Below are 13,925 nucleotides of genomic sequence, written 5' to 3' on the forward strand. Positions count from 1 at the left end.
AAAACCTAGATGGACCGATGTTTCGCCCTCGTTCGCCTCTGGTTTGAAAATAAATCGAATCATTACTTTATAATTTAATACCCACCGGGCTACCGCGAAAACTCAGGCAAATATACTCACGACTAGGGTTTGCAATCCGAATATTCGAAAATATTCGAATAATAAAACTCAACACAGGACAGCTTAAATTCAATAATCCTTACCATTTCATTGTGGTAATAAATTTACTTTATTTTTCCAGGAGCATCATCAGACCTCAAGCAAGCCACGTCCATCGCCCAGCACATGGTCCGCGAGTGGGGCATGAGCGAGCGAGTGGGACTCCGCAGTATGGAGACCTCGAGGGGGCAGCCGTCGCAGCCCACACTGGGACCTCAGACCAATGAACTAGTAAGATCCTTTACTTGAACCAAGCCTCCTCCATCGCCCAGCACATGGTGCGCGAGGGACTTCCGTCATCTCTTTTGTTTAAATTCTATCTCGAGAATAAGTAGACTAATTTCACGTCTTTTTAGGGTTCCGTAGTCAACTAGGAACGCTTATAGTTTCGCCATGTCCGTCTGTCTGTCTGTCTGTCTGTCTGTCTGTCTGTCTGTCCGAGGCTTTGCTCCGTGGTCGTTAGTGCTAGAAAGAAATTTGAAATTTGGCATGGATATATAAATCAATAAAGCCAACAAAGTCGTACAATAAAATCTAAAAATTGTTTTTTTAGGGTACCTCCCCTACACGTCAAGTGGGGGTGAAATTTTTTTTCGCTTCAACCCTAGAGTGTGGGATATCGTTGGAAAGGTATTTCAAAACTAATAGGGGTTTTCACGAAACATTTTTTGATAAAGTAAATATATTCGGAGATAATCGCTCCAAAAGAGAAAAAAAATGTGTCCCCCCCCCCCCCCCCCCTCTAACTTTTGAACCAAACAATATAAAAAAAATGGTGGAAGTAGAGCTTAAGAAAGACATTAAATGAAAACTATAGCGGACAAGATCAGTTTAGCTGTTTTTGAGTTATCGCAAAAAGTTTTCCCTTCATAGTAAAGACTTACTTTAATTAGGTACTGATTATGCAAATTTGCCTATTTGTTTAACTCGGGTGAAAGGTACCGTTTCATCCCTTGGTTAACAATTTACTATACTTTAAGCTCCAGTTTAGCTTATTGTGACGGAAGAGTAACTACGGAACCCTACACTGAGCGTGGCCCGACATGCTCTTGGCCGGTTTTATTATATCCTATATCAGGTGGTAACAGCGACGACACGGGTTCGATCCCTGAACGTGTATGCAGATATTACTTTTTGTATATTTTTTGCACTTGAATTTCATATTTTTGATTGATTAACCGAGTGTGAAGCTCGAGCTAACCGTATCAGTTTCAGCTTTGTGAAATTTTGGGAGCAGTTTCGATAGTGAATATTTTATCGATTAAGTTTTTTTTTTGTTCATCAATAATATAAGTTTATCAATAATAATATACTTCGTCCTATCCGAGTGTTCCGCGCCACTCACGCATTTATTTCTGTTCGATCCGGGTTTGTAACTGAGGTTTATTCGCACGATTTTTGACCACTACACATATGAGTGGTGCAAGTGAGCAAGACATTGTGCGAGCGTGACAGTAATATAATTATGCGCGTGTAATAGGGATAGCAACAGGCGGGTCAATGTACGAAATTCCTCGTAATAAACGGACCTACTAAAAAAAGGACCTTTAGTAGTTTTATGGTATTAAGTCCGTCTTTGGTACAGTCAAGGTACTAAATATCGATACGGACAAAGTGACAAAAATATGTACACACTACCTTAATATATAGGCAACAAGGTCGTGTATACATATTTTTGGCACTTTGTGCGTATCGATATTTAATACCTTGACTGTACGTTAAGATAATTGAATTGTAGCTAAACAGTAAATAAATTAGAGTTGTTGCATTGGCAGGTTGACACGGAGATCAAAAAGCTGTTGTCGGAGAGCTACGAGCGCGCGAAGACCATTCTGCGGACGCACGCCAAGGAGCACAAGGCGCTCGCCGAGGCGCTGCTCAAGTATGTTAAGGCGCTCTTATAGACAGATTTTAGGTTTTTGAGGGGGTGAAGCAGACGAAGTGGTAAAGCAGGCAGGCGGGCGCCCCGCGCGCCGCGCTCGCAGCAAGTCTACGTCCTTATTCTGACGCCATCCGTATTCTGGTTTGTTAATTCTGGGATCTTTTCCGGAAATTTATATTGATTATGATTTAAACTTAATGAAATTAAAAATTTGATAATTATATATAATACTAGGGTATACCGCGGCAAATTGAGAACCTAGTAAAATGATACCAAATCGTTTTGTGTCGAAATAATATTACTTACTAATTCAGACAAAAGTTACAACTGTCTGCTTTAAATCATATATAGATACCTATTCAAAACTTAGTTGACCTTAAAAATGCAATAGAAGTCAATTTCGGGCAAGTAGTGAAAAAAGGAAGAATACTAGCAAAGCTAAGTAATTTGTGGAAGTGAACGTAAAAAGGTAGCATGTTTTTGCTGGTATTGAGATAACTGAAAACATAAGCATAAGGTATGCACAAGCATATGTAGCTCCAAAAAGTAGATAAATTATGCTATCTTCTCAAAAAAGAACCATGACTCTAACTGTAACGACTATTTCTATATTATTTTTTGAATTGACGACAATGAAGACGATTATAATTTTTAAATGCAAAAGTCGAGAAAACTGCCATTATTATTTATTATTTAAAGTTTATAATGGCAAAAATGCACTTATACTACTACTACTACTTCGAAGTTATATAGTAATGAGTATAATTGACTGACTTTAATTAATGTCTAATAAAGAATCAGTCTGTTGTCTGTCTACTCTGTCTGTAATCAAATATTACAAGTATATTTGACCCACTGAGGTTTCAGATGAAGTTGAAAATCTGCATACATATGTAAGTAGGGTGACAATGAAATATGATGGTACCATCGAGCTGATCTGATGCATGAGAGAGGAGGTGGCCATAGGAACTCTGTGTCAAAATATCGCAACCAAATTGCGTTTGAGGTTGTTAGAATTGTCTCAATGAGTATTATTTCCCTTTGGAAAGAAGTACAGTTAAGACCTGTTCCATAAAGTTAATTAACATACAAAACTTTCCGATGAACAAAATTATTTTATCGTCAACTATGTTATTTATCCCTTCAAGTGGTGGCCCACCACTCACGGGTCGATGCGATAGCCAGAAAGCTGTCGGCCAACAGAGGGTGGTTAGTGAGGTGTTGCCATATTTAGTGGCAAAATTAAAGGCTTTGAAGTATATTTACGCTCTTCTAGCGGCCAAAAGTAGCTAGCAAGTTAGACAAGGAAAACATACATACACACGCTTGTTAACGCTTGGTTGCTAAGGACCGTTCATCCGGGATCGAACGCCTAGGTCGAGTTCTGTCTTGATTTTTAAAGAGGTTATTTTGTAAATACACGGTACTCTCGAGGAAACGGAAAGATTTTAACAGTATATTCCGGATCGTATTTAGAGGCAAAAATGTCATATAAACTTTTTTAATTCGCCTAGTTTCAGAGTTAATACCAATTTAAAAAAATATTTTTCGGTGTGTTTTAGTGCATAACGCCTTTTTGATGGCTATGTCGCCAGTCGCCACTTTGGGACCTAGTCTAGACTACCTTCTTGACAGATATCAAAGTCTCAAGGTACCATTTGAATAGACTAATTTTTACGAAAAAAAATGTACCAATTTATATAATCCATAAATTTTCCAAGAACATGATCTTAATATGTTTAAAAACATACAAAAAGTAAAAAAAAAAAAATATTTTTTTTGCGGAATTGACTTAAACTTGTACATGAAATTCTTCTTATGACCTCAGGAATACGTGGTTAAAAAAATTCGGTTTCCTCACGGGCACTTTTTATGACTTAACCTTTGAATTTTAAGCCCTACGTAGAAAATTAATTAACAATTACCTCCAATCATAACTTTGTTTTGTGGTGGTAGTCATTTTTAATAAGGAAACTGGAAAACTGTCACTGTTGCAAGGTTTGATTAGTTAGGTGCATGTGGCGAAATGCATAAACATTACAATAATTTAACAACAACAAGGACAACTTCAACAGAAGGACATGATGTCACGATCCTCAGCATTGAGGGACCAAGAAGAAGAAGACAATAATTTAATTGTTCTAATCGAATAGCGTATTTAGTGCTTATTATTTTATATTGGCGAGAGGTACAAATATATACGAACTTCCGAACCGAGTACTTGCAAAATTTTGAATGGAATTTGAAGGGTAAATATCACTCCTGCTCACCTTACAAAATAAAATAGTTGATAAATGTTGTAAATAAAGTCTTAAGTGTATACCATATGAAAGTTAATAAACCAGAAATACCAAACAAATTCAACACTTATAACATAAACTATTACAGCCATTTGAGCACTTCCACAAAAACGTGAAATGGTACCTTTCACTAAGCACTATTTAAATCCAGTATATCTCCTGCATCCTGTATGTGTTAAAAATGAAGCTGTTCCAATATAATGACTTATATAAATTAAACAAGCGGATTAATTTTATTTGTTTACGTTTAAAAATAGGTATTCAATTTGATTATTACTGTAATAGCCATTTAAAATATTATTTTACCTAAATTGATAATTAAAAGTAGGTACCCCTCACGAAATAAGTACTACTGAATTTTTTACTTAGCAGTGTTTTTTAAAATGTACATGTATTTTACCTTCCTCGTATTAAAAATGAAAAGTAGAGTGTTTAACTCGGGTGCAAGGCACCATTTCATCATTTGGTTAATCGTGGCTGTATGCCGGACAGGTGCGTGTGTAAAACTTGTCAAAAAAGATAATATGACGGATGGATGTCTGAAATGTCACCGTATTTAAGAATCAATTAGCTTAAAAATTAGTTTTTTCTTCGTAAGAGTGATGAAAACATTGTGTGTATAACATATTTGTGTATTTATCGTGTGATTATCCATTTTATGTAACGTCCGCTAAGCTAGCACAGGTCCGACGCTGACAGTGGTCACGGGCGTACTGGCGTACTGACAGTATTGCCGCGCAGGGTAACGTTTAGTAGACAAAATGTTGAATTCATAATTATGAATGAAAAATTTAACGCATCGATAAACTGACAAGCAAAATGTTAGAGTTACTTAAAAGCTATTGAATGAAGTAAATTTCATATTGATATTCATCATAGTACTTCTAAAATATCGAAATAAATACAGTTTTGAGCATATTTTCAAAGCAAAAATCTATCGAGAAAAAGATGAGCCATCGTGTTTCTGACAAGCATACGGCTAGTTCAAAGACTGAAGTTATACATACTAGAAAATAATCGATGAAATCCTTGTACAAGCCTGTAAATATCGATTTAAAAATAGCGCATTTTACTATACACCGCGCCTTAACGTCGTTTTACTTACACTGAAATGACGATCAAGTTTTACAATTCCCGTGTAATAAAATAGTTTGCGATAGCTTAAAATAAAATGTTATATGTCAAACCCTTACTCTTACACGGCAATTAATAACCTTAAAACTAGCATGTACATATTTTTTTTGTTTAGTTTATTTATCATAAAGGTACATAACATTGTGACACCACTTTATTCCTCGCCAAACTGCGGTCGCAGTTTTATAATAATATATTTATAGTATTTTATGCAACAGTTGTATAAGAAGGGTCAAAAAAGGCGAGTGGCGTGAGTTACAATGTGAGCCGGAGCCGAAGGCGTAGGCGAACATTGTAACGGAATACGCCACGAGCATTTTTTAACCTACTTATTCAACGTTGCATACAATACTTTTCCTACGAGTCGACAAAAATAAATCTTAATATAGGTAAACAAAGCAAAAGTATATAGCCAAGACGCGCGAGCATACCTTGTTCCGCGCCCGGCCCGCCCCGGGCCGCGGCCGGCCGGTCGGCGACACCTCCTCGTAACTCACGAGGCCCTGGTACTTGTTACTAGCTAAATTAAATTTTTGGACAGTTTTTCTCGATTTTGGCCACCGTAGCCTACGGAGACTAACAAGCAACGCTAAGCGGTCTTCGTAGTAAGTGTCGCTGACCGGCCGGCCGCGGCCCGGGGCGGGCCGGGCGCGTAACAAGGTGTGCTCGCGCGTCTTGGCTATACACTTTTGCTGTAATTTGTTTACCTAAATTAAGATTTATTTTTGTTGACTCGTAGGAAAAATATTGTATGCAACGTTGTATAAATAGGTCAAAAAATGCTCGTGGCGTATTCCTTTACAATGTTACGCCTTCGGCTCCGGCTCACATTGTAACTCACGCCACTCGCCTTTTTTGACGCTTCTTATACAACTGTTGCATAAAATACTATTAAGTATGACTTTAGAAATTATTTACTCGTAACCCAATTTAAACGGACATATTCAAAAATAAATTGTGTGAATCTCTCTCTCTCTCTCTTTCTTTCTTGCATGTGTTGTTCTGTTTCTATTCTAGTGATGTTTTGTTTCTGTTTTGAAATTTCAAAGTCTAAATTAAAAATTGTGCTTTTTATTTTCAAAATTCTAAAGTATGCTTGTTATAATTGTTAATCGTGCTCGTGTATTATCTTATTTACTAAATGTTACTGTTAAATTAAAAATACCCAATTAATGTACTTTTTTTCTGAGCAAAGGAATTTTGTATTAGCTACAAGTGGAAACTGTTTTGGCTTATGTTCTAACTTTATCTTGTACCTTATTGTATTATTATGTGCTGTATGTTTCCTAAATAAATTTAAAAAACCTTTGAGTGCCTGAAAACCAGTGCCGCGTCTAATAGACACAGCTTATTCTGAACGGCATCCTATTTAGTGTACGTTTATGTACTTTGTTGTTATTATGTATGTTTTTACGCTAAACCAATGTTTTTCTATGATAATAATGAAGTTATTATTATTATTAGAGCTTCAATATTCCACAGAGAATTTTATCGTTTGATATATATATTTATAAATATTAATTTTTATTTTTCTGCTGTAGACCCCTTCTGGGTAAAAGCCTCCTCCAGCTGTTTCCATTTGTTTCTGTCTTTTGCTACGCTTTGCCATTCCTTACCCGCAGTAGCAACAATTTCGTCCTGCCATCTGGCTAGTGGATGTCCTCTCTTTCTAGAGCCCAGGGGGCCCTTCCATTTGGTCACCTTTCCTGTCCACCTCCCGTCAATGAGCCTTGCCACATGACCAGCCCATCTCCATTTCATGCTCTGCGCAAAGTGTAAGGCATCAGTTACTTGTGTCCTTTTTCTAATATCGGAGCATCTTATTCTGTCTTTTAGTTTTATGCCTAAACAGCTTCTTTCCATTGCTCTTTGGGTGGTCTGTATTTTATTTTTGGTTGCCTGATTTAATGTCCAGGTTTGACAGCCATATGTGAGGCAAGGCAGTAGGTATGAATCCATCACTGTTTTCTTCAGGTTTACAGGAAGTTGCGATTTGAGTATTTCTTTGTGAGCCCAGAATTGTTTCCATGTATTGGCTATTCTTCTTTCTATTTCTTCTCAATTTCTTTCGGGGTTAAACGATATTTGTTTCCCAAGATATACATATTTTTGGACATATTCGAGTGTGGTGTTGCTTGCTAAAATCGGTACCGGTTTTTGATCAGTCATCAGTTTTGTTTTTTCGAGATTCATAATGAAGTAATATGATGTTATTCGTATTGTTAGATACGAGACGCTAGACGCGGAAGACATCAAAGCCATAATGAACGGCGACAAGCCGGCCAGTGAGAAGTCCCGCTCGTCGCGCGAGCCGGCGCCCAGCGCGCAGCCCGCGCCGCCGCTGCTGCCGCCGCAGCCGCAGCCCGCGTAGCCACCGGTACAGGGGCCTTATACTTATATGTTTTACAGGGGAGCGTTTGTCGACCGGTCTGGCCTAGTGGGTAGTGACCCTGCCTACGAAGCTGATGGTCCCGGGTTCAAATCCTGGTAAGGCCATTTATTCGTGTGATGAGCATGAATATTTGTTCCTGAGTCATGGGTGTTTCCTATCTATTTAAGTATTTATAAATATTTTTATATTATATATATCGTTGTCTAAATACCCTCAACACAAGCCTTATTGAGCTTACTGTGGGACTTAGTCAATTTGTGTAATAAAGTCCTATAATATTTATTATTATTATTGCGAGTGGTTCGAGAAGTGGAATCTCGAGCGTTACTTAGGAAATAAAGATAAAGATTTCTTTTTTTTTTTCACGAGGAAAAGTTATTTAGTCATGCAGATCTTTACAGGGCTGTATCTCCTGAACCGTGCGTCGTAGCACAGAAATAATCAAATTTTCATTCCCCATTTAGTAACCCATAATAAAAAATACAAAAAAGAAAACTAAGAAAAGAAAAAAAAACCAGCTGTTTAGCCTGTTCAATTAACACATGGCGTTTGTGTTAATTGAACAGGCTAAACAGCTGATTTTTTTTTCTTTACATCAAAATTTAAAAAATTGCTCCGCCCGAAACGTGATACTTTGAAACCTGTTATAACGCACGTAATGACAACATTTCATTGCATGTTTGAGAAAAAATCTTTCATAAAAACTTGTACCGAAACTGATTTTTTTGACAATAAACTTATTTGGTTGCAGCCGGACCGCAGCGCAGCTGGAGGGACGTTTGAAGTGTCTTTGAAAATTTTGCAGGCGCCATAGAAAGCTTCCAAATCAATAAAAATAAGCAAAACTCACGAAACTGACACCACGTCAGTGAAACAGGGGAATACAGATTATTTCTTAAGGACTGATATTACATATTCATATTATTTTATCTTTGTTTTTATTTAGACAAAACTTATTTTTTTCTGCTATGGTTGACTGATATACAATGTCTTAATCATTAAGACCGCATATAGATAAGAGGTTTTTTCTTTTGAACAATAAATATGAATTTAATAAAATGTTATTTATAGTTTTGTTGCAGTTATAATTAAGAATGTTCTGGAAAGTAATAAATATTAATAGTCGTCGCTGTGATCACAATTCGATCACATACGTTTTAAAACATGTAAAAAATATATACGATATAAAATTGTCGCCTTTAAGATTTCGAGGATTACATATTATACAACTTTGCATATTTTTCACCAGTATTGTAGAAATAATTCATTCATTATAATTAAATGACTTCAGTCCATTGGGCAAATTTCGCCAATGTATTAGGAGCTTTAAATACGACTAAAATTGTACGGTTAGTACAAGACAGTGTACGGTGATTTTACATCCGTTGACTCCAAATTGGGGATTAACGCGTTTCAAGATTAATTCTCCATTCACTGCACACTACCATATAGTTTACTGTATAATAAGCTATCGATAATACAATTTAAACAATATTAATGAGCAAAAATCAAAGCAATTAAACACGAGGCACGACTATCAAGATGGCGCTTGTGCCGGAAGTCAGTATTTTAGAAAGAAATTGTATAAACTATTACTGTCATAGTTTCATCATATTTCTATAACTCATTATATGAATCATGCATATTGCTTTTCATTTTGACATTGATATGTCCTTATTAACTAACACAAACGGGACTTAATCGCGTATTGAGTTTTACATTGACCTCCGACGTTTCGAGGACGGCGTTGTCCCCGTGGTCTCGGAGAAGACAACGCCGTCCTCGAAACGTCGGAGGTAAATTTAAAACTTAATACGCGATTAAGTCCCGTTTGTGTTAGTTAATAATGTGTAAAATTCAGTGTATTGATATGTCCTAATGCAATATTAATATGATAATGTAATATCAGCCTAAATCTAGTAGACATTATGAGAAAAATAAGTACGAAATCGTTTTTATAGTTGACATTATTTGAGATTATCAAATTGTAGCAAAAAGTCTGTAAATTCGACCTTACGGTCTGTACAATAGATATCAGACCATAACAACTTTTTGTAATTTACGCTCGTCTCAAAAATCTAATATAAATCAAATCAATTTACAGGGTTTTAATTTGACTAATCTGCGAATCAGACATAAAGCGCTGCTAGGTATAAATTAACACGAACATTGAGTCTCGAAAACATCATAATTATTCAGTTACAAATATAACATTCCTTAGGCAAAAAGTAACATGTATTTTAGACCATTGACCGAGTGAAACCTTTTGCCTGAGAGCCCCAAAAAGTAATTTAAAGTCAGAAAGATTACTGTAAATCTATAAACAAAGATACATAGACAATTTAAGACAATTACATGCTTCGAATTTGACAGGTAAACGAGTTGGCGCTGTACAACTCCATACATTTTGCGGGAACTGAATGTTGACGTTTGACAATAGGGACCGTGCGCCTTGGAGGATCTGCCATCTTGTGGCCTGAATCGGAACCATAAACATGTACATTTACACGTCACGTGTTTTCTTGTGCATAGTAAGTGCTGCCATCTTGTGGGCCACATCGGAACAATAAACATCACATTTACGCCTCGCGCCAAAAATCTGACGGCTCCTGTGCTGCCTCCTACAGTTCATGCACGCTCCCCATTCAGTGACGGCAAAACATGGCGCAGTAAAGCGCCATCTGTGTTGGATGTCAAACTAAGGGACACGTTTTTTTCTTAGACGTTACCTCAATTCACAATCAATTCTCTTTTGTTATAAATAAACAAACAGTACAGAAGTCACTGGCTTCTAAAATTAGTCGTAGAACACTGCCAGTTTAACTAGTAACAAGAAACTAAATATAAAGATTTAAAAGAAATCTATTTAAACTATAACTTCTAAACTCATCTAAAATACTGGCCTTAAATGTACAATGTTGATTTTAAGACTTATTTAATTTCATTTAAAATAACACTTAAAGCCTGACCAGTAATATATGATCACGCGCCATATTTTTTGAAACTAAATTTTTCATACTAAACTCGACTGTCACCCTATACATGAGAACAACAGCGCCCTCTTGACAATGATCATATATTTCTGGTCGGGCTTTACATAGGAAGGTGGCTAGAAATAAACCTATTTGTGGTGAAATAAAAACAATATATGTATTGATGTTATTTGATTTTGGTGAACTTATTTTTAGTGCGATTATTTTAGACTGCTTGATCTACTTACATGAAGTTATTTTCTTTTTTTTTAATATTGTTGAAACATACACTATACTTAGGCAGAATTGTTATTTTTTGCGTTATAATATATAAATAAATAAAAATATTCAATATCTATAATTCCCTAATAGTTTGAACACGTGCTTTAAAAAAATACCTTGAGGTTTAAAAATGAATTTATAAGTTGTCTAGAACCAATTTTAGTCTACTCTTTTTTTTTCGAGGTATTTAAGAGTATGAAAAACGAAAACCTTAAATTTCTCAACCAATCCCGTGGTTTTCTTTGTTTACTTTAGATACGTAACAAAATGTATTCTCTTAAAAAAACTTCATCATCTTAGGACCCATCTATCTCTTCCAGAGTAATATCTTCTTAGACTGTATATAATACATTATTTTAATAAGGTTATAGGATGCAATATTATATGCCAAAATATAATTTACACCAAATGGACTAGAAAAAAAAACTTAGTAAAACTACTTTTATGAGTAGTTAAGTTGTAGTCAATCATCATAAAATTCATAGTCAAATAATTAAACCGACAGTTATCATTATCACATACATCCTAGCCTAGTATCCATGCAATAAAAAAAACAAGAGATTGACACTATTGACAGGTAAATCTTAAACTGGCACCTATGGAGTGTGGATTAAAAGGAGTGAAATCTCTTATGGCAGAACTGTTGCAAGTGTCCACCTGTCAGCTATAAATAATAGTTCCAAATCTCTCCAGAGTAGCTAAGAACCTAGGCGTTATTGACGGAGTGAATTGCGCTGTCTATTATTTGAATTTTTTGTTCCAGTACTCTAGTATTGTAGCGCCACCTATTTAAGGTTTTTTGATGACACTTATTGGTACATGGAGATTTCGTTCCTTACCTCCACCTTCCGTAGCTGTCGCCGTCTGTAATATACTTCGACCAGCCAACCCTCATGGGAAAAAAACTGTAATTGTATAATCTCTGATATGAGAGCTCGGAGCATAGCGTAGTTGGCATTTGGAGTAAATAATATTTGGCAGCTTGACTGGTGAACGACTGAAATGTTGAAATATGTCATAGTTGTCGGTTAGTTCCTATAGTCCCGCGGACTGTTCACTGGTCATCAAATAAACCGTTGACGAGTTGTGTTGGTTTTATTTTACATACCCGTTCCAACGCTTTAGGCAGGCAGGCAACTAAGCGTGGAATCACATCTATCGACCCGCATTTTGTATATCAGCAATATTGAGTATAGAAGCGTATTGTCAAAGTAAATTTTGTAGTCAACTAAATTTACTGCCATCTTTCGACACAGGACTAAAACTCTTAGAATGACATATGGATATTTCACACATTCTTTCACTGATATGTGTTAAATATCAAACGGTGTCGCCATCTACTCGAGTATAGGCCAAAGGTATATATCGCCATCTATTCGAGCATACATATTTCTTGATTTTTTGAGGCACGTTTTTTTTCTTCGACTTTATTTATCTTATACGGAGGTATATATGTATATTTTTGATATGAGAAATCGCTCATTAGTTTGAACGTTGCGTACGAATCGGAAAGCTAAAAGCATGCGTTTATCTTCATACTAACGAGCGATTTCTCATAAATAAAATGCGGCTCGATGCTGATTCCACCCTAAATTACCTGGGGTGGGGGCATAGCCAAGACGACAGTCATACAACCGCCAAACGAAAAAAAAATGTATCAGATGGGATGACAGAAGCTACGAAGTCACGTGACTATTGGCATTTACCATCTTGGCTAGGCCCCCCGGAAAGTCGATTTTTAGGGTTCCGTAGTTAACCCTTATAGTTTCGCCATGTCCGTCTGTCCGGCCGTCCGCAGCTTTGCTCCGTAATCTTTAGCGCTAAAAAGCTGCAATTTGGCATGGATACATAAATCATGCATGTCGACAGAACGGTAAAATAATAAAAAGTAAAACAATTTGGTACCACCCATTCAAAATGTTTTTTTTTTTTTCGTTTTAACTCAATGGTGTGGGGTACAGTTGGATAGATCTTTTAAAAGTAATAAGGGGTCCAACAACATTTTTTTGATAAAATGTATATTTTCGGAAATAATAATTGCTTCGAAAGAAGAAAAATAATGCCCCCCCCCCCACTTCTAACATTTGAACTATGGGTCCAAAAATTTGGATACAATTTTAAAACAAAAGCTTAACAAGTACAATGAAAACAATAGCAAACATGATCGGTCCAGCCGTTTTTGAATTATTGCAGTCTTTTCTTCTTTGTAAAAAGACGTATAAAGCGCTGCGAAGTTACTTCTTTACAATAAACATGATACTTCTTTGAGAAAGAGGTCAACCGCCGAATCCAACTCGGTTGGGCAGCGTTCGGGAAACTACGTAATGTCTTTTCATCCAACGATCCAACATACCTCAGTGCCTCAAGACAAGTCTTTAATCAATGTGTGTTACCAGTGATGACTTACGGCTCCGAAACGTGGTCTTTCACTATCCGCCTCATCTCAAAACTTAAAGTCGCTCAACGAGCTATGGAGAGAGCTATGCTCGGAGTTTCTCTACGCGATCGAATCAGAAATGTGGAGATCCGTAGACGAACTAAAGTCATCGACATAGCCCACCGTATTAGCAAGCTAAAGTGGCAATGGGCAGGCCACATTGCACGCAGAGAAGATGGCCGATGGGGTCTAAAAGTGCTCGACTGGAGACCACGGACTAGCAAGCGTAGCGTAGGACGACCACCCACAAGATGGACAGACGACCTTATTAAAGTCGCCGGAAGACGCTGGATGTGGGTCGCTTCCAACCGGTACATGTGGAGGTCCAAGGGGGAGGTCTGTTCAGCAGTGGACGTCTTATGGCCGA

General features: G+C 36.8%; 1 protein-coding gene across 1 annotated transcript in view; it reads left to right on the forward strand.

Moving 5' to 3' along the window:
• Window positions 1-12,206, forward strand: part of LOC133531920 (ATP-dependent zinc metalloprotease YME1L) — a 31,829-nt gene extending 19,623 nt beyond the window's left edge. Inside the window, exons 12-15 of the mRNA XM_061870346.1 lie at window positions 242-390; window positions 1,935-2,041; window positions 7,702-7,852; window positions 8,619-12,206. Coding sequence (XP_061726330.1) covers window positions 242-390; window positions 1,935-2,041; window positions 7,702-7,846 — 401 coding nt within the window. The 3' untranslated portion in view covers window positions 7,847-7,852; window positions 8,619-12,206. The remainder of the gene's footprint in view (window positions 1-241; window positions 391-1,934; window positions 2,042-7,701; window positions 7,853-8,618) is intronic.
• The last annotated feature ends 1,719 nt before the right edge of the window (window positions 12,207-13,925 follow it).

Source organism: Cydia pomonella, chromosome 26, assembly GCF_033807575.1.
Source record: "Cydia pomonella isolate Wapato2018A chromosome 26, ilCydPomo1, whole genome shotgun sequence".
NCBI classification, from domain to species: domain Eukaryota; kingdom Metazoa; phylum Arthropoda; class Insecta; order Lepidoptera; family Tortricidae; genus Cydia; species Cydia pomonella.